Source organism: Capricornis sumatraensis, chromosome X, assembly GCF_032405125.1.
Source record: "Capricornis sumatraensis isolate serow.1 chromosome X, serow.2, whole genome shotgun sequence".
In the NCBI taxonomy this organism is placed as follows: Eukaryota; Metazoa; Chordata; class Mammalia; order Artiodactyla; family Bovidae; genus Capricornis; species Capricornis sumatraensis.
The window spans coordinates 28,778,628-28,798,712 of record NC_091092.1 but is presented as its reverse complement, the minus strand read 5'-3'; the positions used below and the strand labels follow the sequence as shown (position 1 = coordinate 28,798,712).

Genomic DNA, 20,085 nt, shown 5'->3' with positions numbered 1-20,085 from the left:
GGTAGAGTCCAAGCAGGAGTAAGTGGGCAGGTTTCCTGCTATGTGTAAGGTCCCTGGTTGTGCCACATGCGTTGCCAGCAGCAGTTGTTCTTCATGGAAGGGGTCTTTGACCACAGAAGGAGCCACATGATTCTGGGGAACTTGTCCACTAGCCTCACAAACAACCTGTCCGGTCATTTTCAATGGTGGAAACGAAAAGTTTTTAACAATGTCTACTTCATTTTTAAAAATGAAGTAGATGCTCTGTTACCTCCTGTCACGTCCTCCTCTTCCTCCTATGCAGGGTGACCATGCTTTTGCTTGTAGTTGTTGTGAAATCTCCTTGTTTTAGCATCTCCCTTTCAAAACCGAACCAAAAAAGTCTACCCAATCTATAGGATCTTGGAGATTTTAGCGCTGCCTGTCCCCTATTGCCAACTCCCCCAGCCCTAACTTGGGCTACAATTTGATGTTCTTCCCCTTTTGAGAAGATATTCTCTCTAAACTTTTCTGATATGTCTGTCTTCAGGGCTTCCCCACAGTGTTTCAGTTTGGCCCATGATGGTGAAATATTTCAGGTTCCCCTATTTCATTTTTTCCTTTTTGGTCGTTACTTGCTATGGGCTTCTCTTTTATGACATTTATACCTGCACTTGTCTTCGAGGGTTTTGTTTTTCTTTCTTGCTTTTGGAGTTTTTTGGGGAAAGCGTTCTACCTCATTTCGGTTTTTCTTCTACTCCCTGCTCACCCTAAGCTTAGCTGCTGTTCTCACCATGTTAAGGCCATTGCTCTCCCATTATCCATTTTCTCTTTGATTTCCCCTGTTTCATAGCGTGGTGATCCTGACTGGCTACCTGCTTTCTGCTGCCCGCTTGTTGGATTCAGTCCCTCGGATTTTGGTCAGTCCTTCTACTTATGTGTACGTGTGCCTGCTAAATCTAGACGGTTTTCTTTATTTTTTCAGCACTGCTTAGCACTTCAGGTTGGTGGAGCATGTGTTCTTTGTTCTCACCACAAGTTGGATGTGCCTTTTGAGTCTCCCCCTCCCAAAGTGGGGACAGCTTGCCGTGGTCCTGCTGCATTTGATTCTGTGGCCCTGCAGCTGTTCATTTCTTAACAATTACATGGTTGTGACATCTGGGAAAATCCTTTGAGGTATTTTGTATCCTTGTGCCTGTGCTTCCTGGGTCACTTGAGATTACCAGGTTTCTTCCAAGTTCCTTTCAGGAACTTCGCCTTTCACCTTTGATGTGATGGTTGCCATCAGAAAGGGAGTGAGAGACCGATGGAGAATTGTACACCACACATGAGTGCAGGCACTATGAGTGAAAGCAAGCTGGGCCCCAAGTGTGTACACCAGTGGAGCCTGCCAAGAGTGACATGTCTAAGATTTTCCCCCTGTGCTCACCTCTCCTGAGAAGTTGTGTACCGTTGAGTGGTTATTAACTTGATGGGACTTAGAACAGAACCCTCGGTCTCCTGGTTCAGAATCTCGAGGGCTGGGACCTATGAATCTGTCTTTTGAACCAGCACCTTGGTGATTCTGACGTGAAAAATATTGGTGTGCGTGGTCCATCTTGACTCTTCCTGTCCTGTGTGGGCATTGACACCATCAGTACCTCTTTAGAAGTTACCTTTGCTTACTCTCCTGCCTTCTTGTGTAGACCATTTAGCTTGATGCTCTTTTGACTGCACTTTCCACCCTTCCCCTTCCCTCCCCACCCCTGCAAAGGCTACTATTAAATTAGCAGCACAGGACTTCACACAGGAAGGGGCGCTGCTCTGACAAAATCATAATAGAGGAGTGGGAGGCTGAGATTTAAGCTGATGCTCTATCTTCAGGATCTCGTGCAAGTGGAGGTCTCTAGGATCAGGTTTGCCCTCTAAGTAGTCATAAAATATATATTTTATGCTCATTATTTTGGTTTTTACTTGTTTTCTTATTGTTATTTGGGAACTTGGGGCCGTCTACAAACTCCCTTATCTAGGTAATGATATTCTATACCTTGTTCTGTTTTCAAATGCTAGGATTCTCTCCTTTGATTTCTGTCCCAAGTCCTACAGACTACTAATCCCCTCTAAACAGAAGAAAAATTAACCTAAGGGTGAAAAGGCCGTGGTGACTGACATATCCACTGCCTACAAAATTCAGGTAGCCACTAAAACGTGTGTTAAAATTCGTGTTAAAAACTTGTCCTATGACAAGAATGGCCCGTTCCATTGCCTGAGTCTTCTAATGCCTCACAGAGAGAACAGATGAAAAAAGATGATCAGCCAACAGACTGAGCTGTTATTCCTTAAAGTAGGATATTCCAAGATACTCTAAGAAACAGTCAAAACTTGATTAACCAGGATGTTTAGGGAGTGGGATCCTAGTGAACTGAGATGTCTTACCCCCTTGCTGAAATCTCTCTAAAGTTATGTGTGAATCCATGTAACTGTTTTAGAAATGTTAAAGATAATTTTCATGGAAAGGTAAAATCATGAGTCTCTTACAGATTTAAGAATGAGCACATGTTAAAGATTTTATTTTACTCATTAATCAACAAGGGAACCAGACAGATGTTTATAGTTGGTTCAAAGAAAAAGGTCCCAAAAGCACAAATTTATATGGAGTAAAGGAATTGAATTGCAGATGGAGGCAAAACTGGTTTTTCCACAGTGGGGAGGGAAGCCAATCCAAACTTCGTGGGGACAAGACAGAGTTTGCATATCCATCAGTTACCTGCAATTTACAGAGGTGCAAAAGAGCTCAGAGACAATGAACCAGGCTAGAATCAGGCAGCTTGGAAGGGTGTGCTATAGATAAGGCAGAGTTTTTTTTGTTAAAGTACAGTTTCTAAAAAATAGTAAGCATGGTGAGTACTTTTTTGGGGGGTTTCTTTTGCCTTTTATAATTTCTCAGGGTCACCACCTCAATTCTCACCCAAGATTCACTTCCACATAACACAAATTTACTAAGTACTTACTATGTATAAGACATTGCAGAAGAACCAGAGACAGAAAAGGAGGTATTTCTTACCTTAAGTAGCTGATTGTCTGGGAGTGGGGGAAGGACACCAGAGCCATATGCCCAATTAATCACACAGCAGAGGGACCAAGAATCTGTGCTGTGGTAGGTATAGGAATGAAATGTTTAGGGAGGACCAGACAGGGAGTAGTTAACTGACCAAGGACGGGGGCTGGGGAGATGACATGGTGACATTCAAGCTAGGCTTTGATGGGGGACAGAGGGGAAGGGGGGACACAGGAGAGGCCATTTCAGGGTGAGGAACCTGCCTGGAACTGGATGGTCTGTTCAGGGAAGGGTCAGGAATCGAGTGGTGAGGGCGCAGGATGTGGCCAGACAGGAGGCTAAAGGCCAGGTCCTGGAAGGCCCTGAAAGCTGTGCTAAGAAATGTAGGCTCGATTCTGAAGACAGAGGAAAGCTGTTGAAAGCTCTGGCAGACAGAGGGGGCGATGTGATCGAACTGGTGCTTTAGAAGATGAATTGATTGTAGAATCAAGAGATTAGAGGCAGAGGGACCAGTTAAGAGGCTATTGTAATATTCTGGGTGAGGGATGATGAGGGACCACATCAGGCCAGGGGCGAGAGGGCTAGAAGGAGAGGACCGAGATGGTGTTATTAAGGCTTGACTCCTGATTGGATGTGGGTAGTGTGGGAGAGGAGTTGAACACTGAGATTTCCAGGCTGAGGGATAGTGGTGCTCTTAACTAAGATAGGAAACATGCTGGGCATGGGGGGTAGGGAGCAGGTTCTTGGTAACAGATAATGAGTCCGGTTTGAGACACACTGAGTTTGAGGGGCTTGGTGGACATCTAATTAACAGCAAGTGGCTGGCAGCTGGAAATTCTGGTCTGGGTCTAAGGAGAGAGGTCAGGCTAGAGATACAGATTTGGGAGTCATCAGTGCCCAAGGGGTGAGTGGAAATTGGGAGGTCTTGAGCTAAGAGAGAAGGAGGGATGGGGCACACACACACACAAGGAGACAGGGCGAGGGGGGGTTGGGGAGAGCCAGTGAGAGGCAGACTTGAGCTGGAGAGGCAGGGAAGACAGGAGGACAGAGAGGGAGACTGAAGGCTGAGGCTGAGGACTAAGAGTAGAGGGGAGGAGAGGCAGTGGGGAGGGGGAAAGGGGAAATAGGAAGGTGAGTAAAGGAGGGGAAGGACTGGGGCAGGAGATGCGAGGGAAGGGGAGAGCACTGAAGGAGAGAGAAGAGGAGAAGCAGAAGAGAGGGGAAGAGAGAGACAGCCGGGAGAATAACGGGGGAAGGGGAATGATGAGGAGGAATAGAGAGAAATGAGAGAGTGGGATTGAGAGGAGGGGGAAGGGAGAGAGGAGGTGGGAGGAACAGAGAGGGAGGGAAGGGGAAGGGATGGGAGAACATGGCAGAGGTGAGGAGAGACTTAGTAAGATGAGGGCCAGGTTTCTGGGGTGGCAGGAGAGAAGCCCACAGGTGCAGGGTCTGTAAAGCCAGGCCAGGGGCAAGTACAAAGGAAGGGGCGAAGCAGCAGTGTCCTATGCTATCCTATGCGACAGGGACAGGAGGAGGGGGAAGTCCAAGGAGAGGATGCGGCCCTGCTCTCCTCTCACTGACTCTTTCCCTTGTCTACTCCCTCTGCGTCAGCCCTGCAGCCCCTGGGCTCTTTGCTGATCTTAGCAGGCACCCCCTGCCTTAAGGACCTGTGCGAGCTGGTTCCCTCTGTGGAATGCACTTCCCCAGATGTTCACATGGCTCGCATCTTTGCTTCCTTCAGGATGTTTAAATGTCTCCTCAGCAAGGCCTACTCTGATCACCCACTTATAAATTATAGCCCATTCTGCTCCTTGCCCCCCCACTATTGCCTTGCTGCTTAGCCTGTTATATCACCTTCTAACATCCTGTAACATAGTCATTTAACATGTTTATTGGCTATCTCATCCCACTAGAATATAAACTCCGTGAACACGGGGATTTCTTGTCTTTTTTGTTAATTGTTGAATCCTTGGTACCTTGGACAGTGGTGGCACATAGTAGGTGCTTGAAAAATATTTTTTTGAATAAATGATATTGTGTTGAATATGGACAATCTCCAAAAGTTGTATAAAGGATGTGTTATTTCTGTGTTAGTTGCTCAGTCATGTCTGACTCTGCGATTCCATGGACTGTAGCCCACCAGGCTCCTCTGTCCATGGAATTCTCCAGGCAAGAATACTGGAGTGGATAGCCATTCCTTTCTCCGGACTATCTTCCCGACCCAGGGTTCAAACCTGGATCTCCTGCATTGCAGGCAGGTTCTTTACCATTTGAGCCACTAGGGAAGCCCATATAAAGGATAAATGAAACAAATCCCTGAGTTAGCTGTATTTTACTATGACTTACTTCTTTAAACAGTGGAGAACAGCATAAAATTCTGATCACCATAGGGTTTTGTTCAGTTGAGCTTTGATGAATAAGGCTTTTAGCTAATAAGTTAACTCGAATTTGAGGGTCTCAAGACAAGCTCATTGGATAAACATCTTTCTCTTGATGCCTCAATTTCTCTGAAAGGTGAATTGGCTTTGCATTGGGCGTCAGTAGTGAGAGCCCAACACTGGCTGGGGAAGGGGGGTGGTAGGTCATAGGGATGACAGACTGATAGGAGAGACAAGGACAGACATGTGCAGTTCTTAATGGAGCATTGTTTTCCTTCTGCTTGTTTGTGGTCAGAGCACAAGGAGTATGTTATCTGATTTGAAGGGCGCTTTAAACCAGCTTAGGTATATGCATTATATCTATATGACTCCTAACTTGAAATTAGAATAGTTTGGAAGGGCTTATAAAGCAAGCATGTGCTTCCTCTGGAGAGCTTAAATTGGCAATGTCACTCAAATACTTCAGTACTCATGGATTAGAGAGTTGACGAGAAAAAGATTCCCCAGTAGTCTTTCAATGCACTGTTCGTATATGGGAATGACCCTCTAATTGTAGTTGGTTAGGCTAAATGTGTGTAGAAAAATATACTGTCATCTCACTTGTCTGAAATAGATTGAATTTCCTCGAATACTCATGCATATCTGTCTTTCAGATAATTTAAAAATCACTCTAGGTGATTAACAGCATCCTCATCTCCATCCTGAAACCTATGGATTCCTGGAAAGCTGGTGCTCCCTCGTCCCCATTTGGACCTTAATTTTCCACAGCAGTCAGGCTTGTGAGAGAGATGGCTTTAATGTTTTGGCACTCTAATTACCTTTATTTGTTTCAGTGTTTCCGCGTAAAAGGTGGTTAAAGCACCGTCTGTGTTACAAGTTTTGATTTTTGGGAGTTCTTTTTCCCCAGGGGGAGTGGCCACAGCAGGTCCTAGCTGGTGGTGAGTGGCTGTCATGATCTCTACAGCACCGCTCTACAGCGGCGTGCACAACTGGACCAGTTCTGACCGGATTCGCATGTGTGGCATCAACGAGGAGAGGTGAGGAGGCTGGGAAGGTGGCTGTGGCCAGCTTCCAGTGAGTTGTCCCTGCTCCCCGGCAGGGTAGCTATGAGAGGGCCAGAGGAAGAACCCTGGGAAGGAGACTGTTGGTTGTTTCTGATTTTCCTGAGGTGGGCTGGGGCTGGGCAGCAAGAGTGGCCTGCTCTGCCATGCCGTCCCTGTTCAGATGAAAGTGAGGAAGCCAACAGATGACCTTTTGCCAACTAGTATTTGTCTACTCATTAAGAACTGTCAGATTGTGGAATACAGGGATGCTCAGGCAATTGCAGTTTTTATTTGCTGCATCCATGTTCTGTGCTCAAGGATACATGTAAGATATTTTTGGTCCTTGATCTAAGCCTGGAGGAAAGGTGGTTTTATCATTCAGCTTTATACTGGGAATGGTTAGTGGGTATTCTGGCGATCAGCACGTTCTGGCCTCACGAGGCTAGTGATGATTTGCAGTGAGATACTTATAAAGTATCAAAGGACAATCAGACTGCTTAACGTAGTTTTCGTAGGAAACTGAAAGTTGGTGATGCCTGCTGGATCTGTGTGCATTTTCAGTTTTCTGTTCACCAAAATACTGAGTTGACCAAGCTGTGTCATTTCTGATCATGCCCCATACGATGAGCACTCAAAATGGCCTTCAGATTCTGCATTTGACTTTTCCTAACTCTTGGCCAAAGAGCTGTGTGTGTTGGTTGCAATACCTCTCCCATTTTTAGAGAAGGTATGGCTCCCCCATGCTAGCTGGTTTCAATATATTGACTGTTGAAATCCAAATATGTCAAATCAATCACCTAGAACACAGAACAATATGACTTTTCATTGGATTCAAGATCTGGCATTTCCTTGGGGAAATCTTGGAGGTGTGTGCATGGGTGTGTGCATGGAGGGGGTGTGGGTAATTTTGAAAGGAAAAGGGATAGCTATCTTCCTTCTGCTCTTAACTGGAGAAGTGTGTACTTGTCTGAGGTTCAGGTTAGAAGAATAGACCTTTTTATTTTTTTTGAAGCCATTAGTGTTTGATGGTTTAATGCTCTGTACACAGAGGGATGAGTTAGAGATGGACTTAAAAGGAATTTAATTTTAGAATATAAAAGTCAAGTTCAAGGAAAATAAGACAAAATTCTTCTAGGATCTGTGCAAGAAAGATATTTTCCTTTGCATATGAGGTGTGTCCTTAGATAATAATTAAGAGATGATGTGGGGAAGGCAGAGTGGTGGTATTGATTTGTATGAGTATTCATTGGCAACTAGTTATAAGCAGATGAGACTTTGATGTAAAGATCTCAACTAGAGCCTTCAAAAAATCAATGGACAAGTTACTTGGGTTTACTGTCCATTCTAAATCCCCACTGAAAAAGGACCATGAGTTGGAACCAAACTTGATTTTCACTTCTTATGGACCTTTCTTGGGATGTTCAGTTACCAAATATGCCACATGGTTAAGATGACCTTTTAAGTGTTGTCACTTTTGACCTCGTCTACCCATTATTGTTGCCTTCCTGCTCCAGCCTAGGCCATGCTACAGCTAATTTCCAAAAGGTGATCTCACCTTATTTAAAACCATCTTCCTCATCAGCCCTTTACCACCTGTAGAACTTAGCTATTTGGAATGTAAAGCTGCATCTTGCGGTTAATTCTTAAAGTTAGGTTTGAGAAGCCCACCCAGCTCCATCAGATATAGTTGGGGACTGTAGAAACAGGGGACAGGGCCTTTCTGCTGGCCTTAGGTGACTAACTCTAGACCAGCCTCCAGCTAAATCCCTCTGTTTCTTGCTTGCTTCCTTTCTTGTACCCATTCATGACTTCATTCACCAAACATTTGTTAAACTCAGTCAGAGCAAACCGTTTGTCATGGGACATTGGTGGTAAGTGCCGTCGAGTGGCGTGTATAGTGGGAGTCTAAAGGCAAGAATCAAAAGCTTCCTGGGGGAAGAAGGGAAGGCTTCCCAGAGGCAGTGACATTTGAGCCAAGGCTTGAGGGATGAGTAGGAGTTTCAGGTGAAGGCTGGTGTTTGTCACACCATGTGTTTGTGGGGAACTTTGGCTGGAATAAAGGCAGTCTTGGGGTGTGATGGGATTTGAGTCAGGTAAAGTCTGCAGGAGCTGGGATCCAAGGAGCGAGATATGTACCATGTAGTTAAGGCCCAACAGGAACTGAAAAAGGTCTGGTTTGACACTGGTGCTAGCCCTTAATAATTAGGCAGACAGCCCTAAAAGGTTATGACTGGTTCTGGTTTAAGTTCAACAAAGCCTTGAGCATAACAGCCTAGGGTCATCTCTGTTGGGAAGAAACGGTGGGATCAGTTTTCAGTCCTGATTGAAGCCTGCTTTGACTCCTGTTCTCTTCTCCCAGCCACCTGCACCCTCCTAATCTTGCTCGGTTGACCTGACTCTTCCCCTGCACCCCCTCCCCCGTCCCACATTCTTCTGTCGATGGAGCAGTTTAACATTTGCTTGGCTTTACACACTCCTCTCCTCAGAAGGCTTGAAACGTGGCTGCAGGACATTTTCCCAGAGCCTTGGCAGCCGGCTCAGGTGTAGGTATGGCTGGAGTAGCCAGGATCGCTGTTGCTGTGGCCACCTTGAGAGTCTCTGGGCCAGTGGCTCCACACTTCTCTGGTGGCTATCTTTGAAGGCAGGGTTTCTACTTTCAGGGTGACTTTATATAGGGTGAAAGCTGAGCAAGCAGGACTGAGTATGCAGCTTAGCTCCCCTCTGTATCATCAGCAGGGGGGATATGGAAATTTTGTGTCCTCTCTGTGATACCTTATGAGGGGTTGTCCAAGCGGGGGTCCCTGCCACTCCTTTTCCCTTACCACCATTGGCCCCGCAGAACCAGCCCTGGAACCCTGCTTCACCCCTGGCCTGAAGCTGGGGATTGGGTTTGCTTTTCTGGGCTCTCAGGGGTTGATGTCCAAGCATGTTTTCCCTTTCCCTCAGGCTCCCCCTTCCTTGCCTTCCTCGAGACCCCCGACTGTGTCTCCAGCCCTGTCTCTCCTTTTGATCCTTGCTATTTGTCACCAGCAGTCCATTGCCAGCAGTGAAACCCTCCCACTTCTGCCAGCCTAGCTGCCTTTTAAAGGGAACAAGCCTTTCCCCTCAGTCCCTTCTGCAGCCCTGAAAAGATGGGGAGAAGCCTGTGTTGACCCCCTTGCCTTTTTTGCTCCTCTTGCCCCAGGTACAGTTTGGGGGTGTGTCAGTGGTTCCCTGTTCCAGTACAAGGGAAGGAGTTAGTTCTTGTGGGGCTTGGGTTGGGGACACCCTGACTGCCCTTTGGTTAGGGTGGCTGGTGAGGCAGGCGCTGGCTTCTTCCTTGGCTGTGGCAGAGCTCAGGAAGAGGCTCTGAAATAGGAGGATGGCAAACCCCAAGGCAGTCTGGCTCCCCAGAGATGCACAGAGCATTCCTGTGTTTGCACCCTAGGAACCGTATCATAGTCCTTGTGCTAGAGCTCTGTTGTTGCACCTCAGCCTTCCACTCACCCACTCCACCCACCCCTGCCCCACCAGTGTCTTCCCTGGGGCAACAGAGGCACATTTTGTACTTCAGACACCAAGTTTCCCGTGAGCTTTATCCTCTCTCCAACGTCACCCTCCCGGGCTGACCTTTTTTCAGGGAGGAGGCCAGGATATACCATTTTCTATGAAATGGTTGGATGGCATCACTCACTCAATGGGCATGAGTTTGAGCAAACTCCAGGAGATGGTGAAGGACAGGGAAGCCTGGCATGCTGCAGTCCATGGGTTTGCAGAGTCAGACATGTCTGAGCAACCGAACAACAACAAAGCCCATTTTCTAAGATTCTTACCCAAATTTTAGAGACGACTTTTTAGAAGGTGGAAGTACAGTGGGGTTTTCCTCCTTTGGGAACCAGTGCTCTGGCCTTGAGCATTTCCCTCTGCAGTATACCAGCTTGAATTTGGGGGTCTGTTGTCTTGAAGGCTTTCTTCCCTTTGGGATGAAAGAAAATGCAGTGATGCTAGGAGGCCAAGGGGAGAGGGGGAAGCTGTTGAGGAATGGGACGCAAGCAAGAGCAGAAAGGTAGGAAGGAGTGTGCTGGCCTGAGTTCACCGGTATCCTAGAGGGAAAGAAGTCATGCCCTTGAGATGCCCCTTGACACGCCAGTGACCTGCCTCGAATCAGTGTCATTATGTGTGCTAATAAACGTGCATCTGCTGTAGGCAAGCCTATCAGGTGGACAGGTGAGAGTTGGATTTAGAACATGAAACACAATGCAGGTGGTTATCTGTTTTAGGAAAGGGTTACCCTTATGATGCCTGCAGCCAGCTTTCCTTACAGACTTAAAATAAGACTGCATTTATGAGAAAAGCGCTTTGCGTGCCTTTTGAGATTTCCTGTGAGTTACATCTCTCCCTCCTTGGCACTGCTCAGTACTTTCTGCACGGTCACCTTGATGGATAAGCTCTAGGAACAAGGTGGAGGTGCTGGGGTCACACTGCTGGTGAGAGCCCTGGAAAACCGGACACACAGCCCAGAGAGGGGAGTCTGGTCAGATCAGGACTTTTCCTTTGTAGGAACTTGAAAAGTTGGGCATGGAGGCTCTGGTTTGCAGCCTGGACCACCCCCCCCCCAGGTTTATCGTGATCTCCCCCAAGCCAACAAGGGAAGCGATACAAGAAGGATTTCTGTGAACCCGGGCAGGCAGGGGGTGTTCTGGGGCAGGTGGTGGTGGCCTGAAGGCTTGGCCTCATGTCCTTTTTCTGGTTGTGTCTCCCATGCTAGAAGAGCACCTCTTTCTGATGAGGAGTCCACGACAGGTGACTGCCAGCGCTTTGGATCTCAGGAGTTTTGTGTCAGCAGTTTTTCCAAGGTAAGGGGCCATGCAGAGCCACATGCCACCTGCTGAAGGGTGGAGCTGAACCGCCCAAGCATGGTGGCCAGCCTGCCCTCCCCGAAGAGGGCCAGGCAGGACCAGGGTGCTTCCCAGGAGTTGCTGCATGTGAGACAGAAATCAGCCCCCTGCGCTTTGCTTCTGCCAAGTTGCAAAGAGGACCAGCAGTCGCCCCTTCCAGGCCTCAGGAGCCTTGCACGACCTACAGAGAGGTAGTTAAGACAGGCTTTCTACTTTGTCATTGCAGGTGGAGCTCACGACAGTTGGAAGTGGCAGTAATGCCCGGGGGGCAGACCCAGATGGCAGTACAACAGAAAAACTTGGGCCCAAGTCAGAAGATAGGCCTGACGACACCCAGCCCCAGATGGACTATACTGGGAGTGTGGCTGAGGCAGGGGGCCCCTTGGTGTCCCTGAGCAGCCCAGGAGACGGGCTCAAGCTTTCTGCTCCTGACGGCCCCGAGGCTGGCAATGACACTGCTGACTGCTCCTGGACTCCCCTTAGCAGCCAAATGAGCAAACAGGTGGACTGCTCGCCAGCTGGAGCCAAGGGTCTGGACTCGAGGCATGGCGTCGGGGAGAAGAATACTTTCATTCTGGCAACTCTGGGAACTGGCGTCCCTGTGGAGGGCACCCTGCCTCTGGTGACCACTAACTTCAGTCCGTTGCCAGCCCCCATCTGCCCGCCAGCGCCCAGCTCGGCCTCTGTACCCCCGTCTGTTCCAGACCCATTCCAGGTGCCCCTCTCGGTCCCCGCCCCGGTCCCCCACTCCGGGCTTGTTCCCGTCCAGGTTGCCGCTTCGGTCCCAGCTCCTTCCCCTCCCTTAGCACCAGTCCCGGCTCTGGCCCCAGCACCACCCTCAGTGCCCACGCTTATTTCTGACTCGAACCCCCTTTCGGTCTCAGCCTCAGTCCTGGTGCCTGTGCCCGCTTCTGCCCCCCCATCGGGCCCCGTCCCCATGTCGGCTCCAGCCCCAACCCCCCTCTCAGTCCCAGTTTCGGCTCCTCCCTTGGCTCTGATCCAAGCTCCTGTGCCCCCTTCGGCTCCAACCCTGGTCCTTGCGCCTGTCCCCACTCCAGTTCTGGCCCCCATGCCAGCATCCACCCCTCCGGCAGCTCCTGCCCCTCCAGCGGTGCCGATGCCCACCCCGACCCCGTCCTCTGGCCCGCCTTCTACCCCCACCCTCATCCCTGCCTTTGCTCCCACGCCAGTGCCCGCACCCACCCCCGCCCCAATCTTCACTCCAGCTCCCACGCCCATGCCGCCTGCCACACCTGCTGCCATTCCCACCTCGGCCCCCATCCCAGCCTCCTTCAGTTTGAGTCGAGTGTGTTTCCCTGCAGCTCAGGCACCAGCTATGCAAAAAGTCCCCCTGTCCTTTCAGCCGGGGACAGTGCTGACCCCAAGCCAGCCGCTGGTATACATCCCGCCTCCAAGCTGTGGGCAGCCACTCAGCGTGGCTACACTGCCAACCACCCTGGGAGTCTCCTCCACGCTTACGCTCCCTGTCCTGCCATCCTACTTGCAGGACAGGTGTCTTCCCGGGGTGCTGGCCTCCCCAGAGCTGCGGTCTTACCCGTATGCATTCTCTGTGGCCCGACCCCTAACATCAGAGTCCAAGCTGGTGTCTCTGGAGGTGAACAGGCTCCCCTGCGCCTCCCCATCGGGCAGCACCAGCACCCAGCCTGCGCCCGATGGGGTCCCTGGGCCTTTGGCAGACACATCCCTGTCTACTGCTTCTGCCAAGGTGCTTCCACCACCACAGCCTCTGCTGCCAGCCCCCAGCGGGAGCTCAGCCCCACCGCATCCCACCAAGATGCCAGGCAGCGTGGAGCAGCAAACAGAAGGGACTTCCGTTACCTTCTCTCCCCTCAAGTCACCTCCACAGCTGGAGCGAGAGATGGCCTCTCCACCTGAGTGCAGCGAGATGCCCCTCGACCTCTCCTCCAAGTCCAACCGACAGAAGCTCCCATTGCCGAACCAGCGCAAGACGCCGCCCATGCCTGTGTTGACCCCTGTGCACACCAGCAGCAAGGCCCTGCTCTCCACCGTCCTGTCTAGGTCCCAGCGCACGACCCAAGCTGCTGGCAGCAGTGTCACCTCATGCCTGGGCTCCACTTCCTCACCCTTTGTCATCTTCCCTGAGATCGTGAGGAACGGGGACCCGAGTACCTGGGTGAAGAATTCCACTGCACTCATCAGCACCATTCCGGGCACCTATGTGGGCGTGGCCAATCCGGTGCCCGCCTCCCTCCTGCTGAACAAAGACCCCAACCTGGGCCTCACCCGAGACCCCCGCCATCTCCCCAAGCAGGAACCCATCTCCATCATTGATCAGGGCGAGCCCAAGAGCACTGGTGCCCCCTGTGGCAAGAAGAGCAGCCAGGCTGGGACTGAGGGACCGCCAAGCACAGTCAAACGTTACACCCCTGCCCGCATCGCCCCTGGGCTGCCAGGGTGCCAAAGCAAGGAGCTTTCACTCTGGAAGCCCACAGGGCCAGCAAACATTTACCCACGGTGTTCAGTCAACGGGAAACCCACCAGCACCCAGGTCCTGCCTGTTGGCTGGTCACCGTACCACCAGGCGTCTCTGCTTTCCATCGGCATCTCCAGTGCTGGGCAGCTGACCCCCAGCCAGGGGGTGCCAATCAGGCCCACCAGCGTCGTTTCTGAGTTTTCTGGTGTGCCATCCCTCGGCCCCAGTGAGGCCATGCATGGGCTTCCTGAGGGGCAGCCACCACGGCCCGGGGGCCCCTTTGCTCCCGAGCAGGATACGGGCACAAAGAACAAAACCTGCCGCATTGCTGCCAAGCCTTACGAGGAACAAGTGAACCCTGTCCTCCTGACTCTCAGCCCTCAGACAGGGACCCTGGCGCTGTCTGTTCAGCCTAGTAGTGGGGACCTGCGAGTGACTCAGGGGCCTGGGGAACCGGAGAGCCACCTCTGCCCCGACAGCACTCCTAAGCTGGAAGGCCCCCAGGGGGCTTGTGGCCTGAAGCTGGCCGGAGAGACAAAGCCTAAGAACCAAGTGCTGGCCACCTACATGTCCCATGAGCTGGTCCTGGCCACCCCCCAGAACCTGCACAAGATGCCCGAGCTGCCTTTGCTACCTCATGACAGCCGCCCCAAGGAGCTCATCCTGGACGTGGTTCCCAGCAGTGCCAGGGCCTCTAGCACAGAGCTTCCACAGCTCGGAAGCCAGGTGGACCTGGGCCGGGTGAAGATGGAGAAGGTGGATGGTGATGTGGTCTTCAACTTAGCCACCTGCTTCCGGACCGATGGCCTCCCAGCAGCTACCCCGAGGGGCCAAGCGGAAGTGCGGAGTAAGTCCGGGCAGGCTCGAGTGAAACAGGAGAGTATAGGTGTCTTTGCTTGTAAGAACAAGTGGCAACCAGACTCTGTGGTGAGCGATGGTGCGTCCGAATCTCCACCACCCAAGAAAATGAAATGTGGCAAAGAGAAGGATGGTGAGGAACAGCAGCCACAACCCAAGGTCCTGGTCCGAAGTTCCCATGGACCCAAGGTGAGTGCTGGGCTGAGTTTGAGGGCAGGGCCAAGACACCAGTGGTCTGCTTTGTCCTGCAGACATCAACCTCATGCAGTGTTCTTGAGTAGGTCTGTGAAGCAAAGTGATTGCAAAGCTTGTGCAAAGTGAATCATGACCCTTAACCAAGGCACATTCTCCATATAGAATGTTTTAGTGTGGTGGGGGCAGAGTTTGCATTTTGTAGGCTGTGGGAAATGATCCTTGCAGCTGAGGAAGCCATTGTCCCAGATGAGGATGAAAAGCAGAAGAGTATGATACGATACAGGGAGGGAAATTAATAACAGGCCCTTTGCTGCATAGTCATTCTTCCTCTTCCTTTTCTAAGATAACTGCTAGCCTTGAGAATTTGGGACCCAGGGAGGGAAGGGGCCCTTGACAGGGTTGCTCCCTGCACCACTGGGTAAACCTGCTTAGGATTAGCTTGGAGTTTTGTGGGGCCAGAGCCAATTCAGCTTCTGGGCTCATCCACCAGTTTCCTATCCCCCTAATGCTTGGGGTGGCAGCTTTGGGTTTCAGCCCATTGGAGATTTGATGTCCAAAGCATCTGGATCTTAATAGGTTAGGGAGAATGGCAGGGTTCTAGGCAGAAAGCGGGGCTAAGAGGACTTGACCTGAATCCAGTGTTCCTCCAAAAAGTATCTGCAAGCCACTAGTGATCAAGGAGATTCTAGAAGCAGTTGAGGATAGGGCTTATTCAAGATAAGGAGCAATTTGAGGTTATGTCAACAAGTCTTCAAATTGGATGTTGAATAGATTTCTAGCTAGAGCACCATGAATTTGTCTGTGCAGAAGTTCTTAGTATTTTTGTTGTTGTTGTTGTTGGACCATAGAGCACTTTGGGAAGCTAATGAGAGCTGCAGACCCTGCCCTCAGAAACATGACCTCATAATTTTGCCGATAGTTTCCAGGGGCTCACAGACCCAACCCGTGCCCCAAAGCCCACCCATGGACTCCAGGTTGAGAACCCTGGGGATAGAGTTTGGGTGGGTTTTTCTCACCCAATGGTGATGTATACTGGCCAGAATGGGCAAATTGATACAGGACATAGATGAGTGGTTGCCTAAGGCTGGAGAGAACGAGGAACTGGAGATGGCTTAATGAGTCCAGGGTTTCCATTTGGGGTGAGGAAAGAACTTTTGGAACTAGATAGTGATGATCCTTACACATGTTTGTGACTGTACTAAAAACAGTTGAATTACAAACATTACAAATATATGATATATATCAATAAATTATGTCAACAAAGCTGGTGTTAAAAAATTATTAAATGAAGTGATATGTGTAGATGTTTAGAACAGTGCCTGGCAGATAGTTAAGTGCTCAGGAAGTGTTGGTGGCTGCTATTGATATTGTTAGTATTACAAATAGGACAGATGTGGTCCCCGCCCTCCTGAGCTTATGTCTCACTGGCAGACAGGCACCGCCCCTTCCTATATAAAATGAAGAGTTCACAGGGCCCACTGACAGATGCAGAGAGCAGAGAATAAAGTTACAGGGTCAGGAGCCTCGAAGCAGCCCTTGGCAACTGCCTGTAATGATTTAGTAAATGTCCATTTGTCTGGAAAGCAAATATCTTGGCTCTTTCTTTTCTTACGTTCCATCTTCCTGAGGAAGAAACCATTGATTAGCAAAACTAAAATCGGGTCAGTTCAAAACAGCCCCTTTCAGGGTATGGCCAAGAATCAGAATAGTCTCTGGAGTATATACGGAAGTAGGAATATGATGTTAAGTGTGTGAAACTTATACAATGTTATAAACCAATGTGACCTAAAAGAAAAGAAAGTTATTTTTTAAAAAGAAGCAACATAGTCTCCTGTTTCCTACACCACCTACCCCAAGGCCTTGAGACTCCTGAATGACCTCTGAATCATCAGAAAATTCTCCTTCAGTCTGGTGCTGGTGGTCTCCTCATCATTTGGAAAGTTCTTTAGAAAACCCTTCAACACTCTGTTGACCAGAACATTCATTTTACATGGTCTCCTCACCATCCCAACTTCTTGCCTAAGTCGAAGTGTGCCCTTGCAGAACATGCAGACAGGAATCCCGTCTAGATGTTCTGTTCTGCTTGTTTTTGTCTTATCTTAGGAAGTAAAGGTTAATGATCTGTACTTGAAAGAGCCAGCTAAAAATGATATACAGAAATAAATAGGACATGTTCAAATTGATGTGCATTGAACTTTATTCCCCATGACCTGAAGGAGTTGTTTTCTGACTATACCTGAAGGGCACACTTGAAGCAGCTGGTGCCCGTCTTCTTTCCTCCCCATGTCTTTCTTTCTCCTAACACTTTGGTTTGTAGGAACTTGCAGCAAGTGAAGGGAGAAACTGAACTTGAATTCCCAACTCAGCCCTCCACTGGGTAAGAAGCAGGAGGAGTTGATGGGATAGCAGGATTCCCTGGACTTTGACGGGGATTGGTGACTTTGTGGAGTCCCCCTGCCAACCCCTGCTTGAAGATGCTCCGTCAGTAGGATATCTGCCATCCCCTTAGCTGGAGCTGGGTCATGATAACCTTCTAGAAGGTGGTGTGCAGTTCTGCTTAAGGGGAAAACCACTCTGCCTTTCTTCCTCGCATCATTGTTAAAATGGTTTGCTTATTCCATACTCCCTGGACACTGCAATACTGAAAGTCCCTCTCTTGCCCTATTTCTTGCTGGATGGCGTGGAGAGATCTCAGAGCTTGTGAGAATATGTGACTGCTAGGCTCAGAGTATCCTGACAGTGCATAACCACGACCATTGTGACTGTCCCAGGCACCAGGCAGTAGGTATGAGTGGAGCCAAGCATAGTCAGTGGAGACACAAGCACAGAAGGAAGAAGAGGAGAGGAATGAGAACGGAGGTGAAGAGACCTGCCCTGGGTGCTAGGACCCCTGGGTCTTGGTCCCAGCTTGGCCATTTTCTCACCACAGGCACACACCAGCTAACTTGCAGGCTGGCCTGGTTCCTGGTGGCCCCTGAGGCAAGTGGACACCTTGGGCTGTGTTGCCCTAGACAAATGATTTAACCTCTTACCCTGGAGGCTCAGTTTCCTCATCTCTTCACTAAGGGTGATTATTAGCTTTTCCTTGCAGGGTTGTTAAGAATAACAGATCGAATGGTAGAGAGAGTGTTTGGAAAAGGTGAAAGGGCCACAAAGTGTAAGGGGGCATTGTTGAAAATGCCTGAGCCTTTTCAGTGTCTTTCCTAAGTACGGGGAGATTAGAATGGCTCCTGTGGCAGACTTTTCTTGCCTTAGTGGAATCTTTTTTCTAGTATTAATTTATACATGAAAATAGATAATTTTTCTTGAATTGGCCCATGCGAGAATTATTTTCAGTTGTTGGTGTCGATACTATTCACAGTGAAGTTATTTGAACAATGTAGTCACCCAACTTGCAGAAGAGGCATTTTTGTTTTCTGTCGGTCTCTCTGTTGCTGTTCAGATAGAGTATGGGGCCTGACTTTGCACCTTTTCAAATAACTTTGGGTGTTTATTTGGCTTGTGAATGCGGACTCTGTGGACCTGTTTAAAATGGTGGGATACGGATGTCTATGGGGATTAGCTAGGGCACTGGATTGGGTCCAAAAAGCCTCTGTAGCCCACTGTGGAAGGCAGAGGACTGCCCCTTCCCCCAGCCCATGCCTGGGCAGCTCATGTCCATGTTTCAGAATCAGGGCACAGGGCTCAACATTAAGAGAACATTCTTAAGATGGGAAGCTGACCTTGGACCTGATACTGTCTACCTCTCTGCAGTGCCGGAAGCCACCTAGTGACCCCCAGGAACCCACCAAGAAAAGCCCCAGGGGGGCTCCAGATTCAGGAAAAGAGCACAATGGAGTCAGGGTAAAGCACAAGCACCGGAAGCCAACAAAGCCGGAGTCCCAGTCTCCAGGAAAACGAGCCGACGGCCATGAGGAAGGTAGGCCCTGCGCGTGTCCTGGCCCTCTCTCTGGGCTGCAGGGTGATCCCTATGGCAGATTGGGGCGGGGAGGAGGGCCTCTGACACTGACCAGGAAAGTGGGGCTTGCTCACTCGAGGAGAGAGAGATCATTAACACCTCTGAAAGTGGAAGGAGAAGAGAGACAGGAGCAGGGCTGCTCACCCTGGTTGCTGGAGTAAGGCACACTCTGAAGTGGTGCTTTTCAGACACATAAGAGTCAGTCCAACCCCAGAGTAGCCAGCCTATTAGCCTGTGGTGGGTCTAGGCTCAGAGAAGAAATGGCTTTAATGAGGATTGAGGCCGAAGGGGGATTATTTACACTGTTTCTCTACCTTTGGTATATTTGGAAACTCCCATTATAAAGGTTAAAAAATTAACTAGATAGCATGGCTAGAGAAATCCTAAACCCTTATTATTTAGGGACATACAGGATGTTTGGGGCAGGGAGGTGTGTACGTAATGCATGCGCTATGCCAGTGGTAGTGCCTTGGCACCCTCTGCAGAGAGAAACCCGCGTAGTCCCGCCCATAGTAGCCTGTGTTCACAGCCTTCCTGTCTGAGATGGCCTGCCCCTTTATAGTCTCTTCTTATATAGCCGCTTTCTGCCATCCGCCGCGTCCTGCTCCCATCTTCCTGCCTTGCGCAGTCCCCCAAGATCGGTTCTCTGGGACCTATTCAGCTCAGTTAGAATTTCGTGGTGGTGCAGCAGCCTCACAGCTGTCCAGGCAGCCAGGCCTTCCACTCTGTGGTGTGCCAGCCCATTGATGCCATACACTGCCTTTTTTGGTGTCAGCCAAAATGACCCAACCCTCAGTTTTCAAAAACCACCAGGAAAAGCTTCTTTTCTAAAAGAGATACTTAAATGGTGGCAGCATGTGTGTGTGCTCAGTTGTGTCCAACTCTTTGCGACCCCATGGACTATAGCCCACCAGGCTTCTCTGTCCATGGGATTCTTCAGGCAAGAATACTGAGTGGGTTGCCGTGTCCTTCTCCAGGGGATCTTCCCAACCCAGGGATCGAACCCACATCTCCTCTATTGGGAGATGGATTCTTTACCACTGAGCCACCAGGGAAGCCCTGATAGCAGCATAGGGGAGCTAATAAATGTAATGCAGACAAAACACAAACCCTCCCTTGAGTTTCCCATCTGAGCCTTTCAGGGCAAGGGTGGGGGGCTTTCCTGTGCTGAGCCTCTGATTGTGATATTTCTGCCTTCTGCCCTGAAACCACACACCACTCCAGGTTCCTTAGAGAAGAAAGCAAAGAGCAGTTTCCGTGACTTCATCCCCGTGGTCCTCAGCACCCGGACGCGCAGTCAGTCTGGTGAGTGAGTCTGAGGCTGAG

At 49.8% G+C, this 20,085-nt stretch overlaps 1 protein-coding gene across 1 annotated transcript in view; it reads left to right on the top strand.

Annotated features, from left to right (window-relative positions):
• Positions 1-20,085, top strand: part of BCORL1 (BCL6 corepressor like 1) — a 56,431-nt gene that overhangs the window by 10,319 nt on the left and 26,027 nt on the right. Inside the window, exons 2-6 of the mRNA XM_068962759.1 lie at positions 6,281-6,410; positions 11,164-11,251; positions 11,520-14,795; positions 18,555-18,720; positions 19,984-20,064. Coding sequence (XP_068818860.1) covers positions 6,325-6,410; positions 11,164-11,251; positions 11,520-14,795; positions 18,555-18,720; positions 19,984-20,064 — 3,697 coding nt within the window. The 5' untranslated portion in view covers positions 6,281-6,324. The remainder of the gene's footprint in view (positions 1-6,280; positions 6,411-11,163; positions 11,252-11,519; positions 14,796-18,554; positions 18,721-19,983; positions 20,065-20,085) is intronic.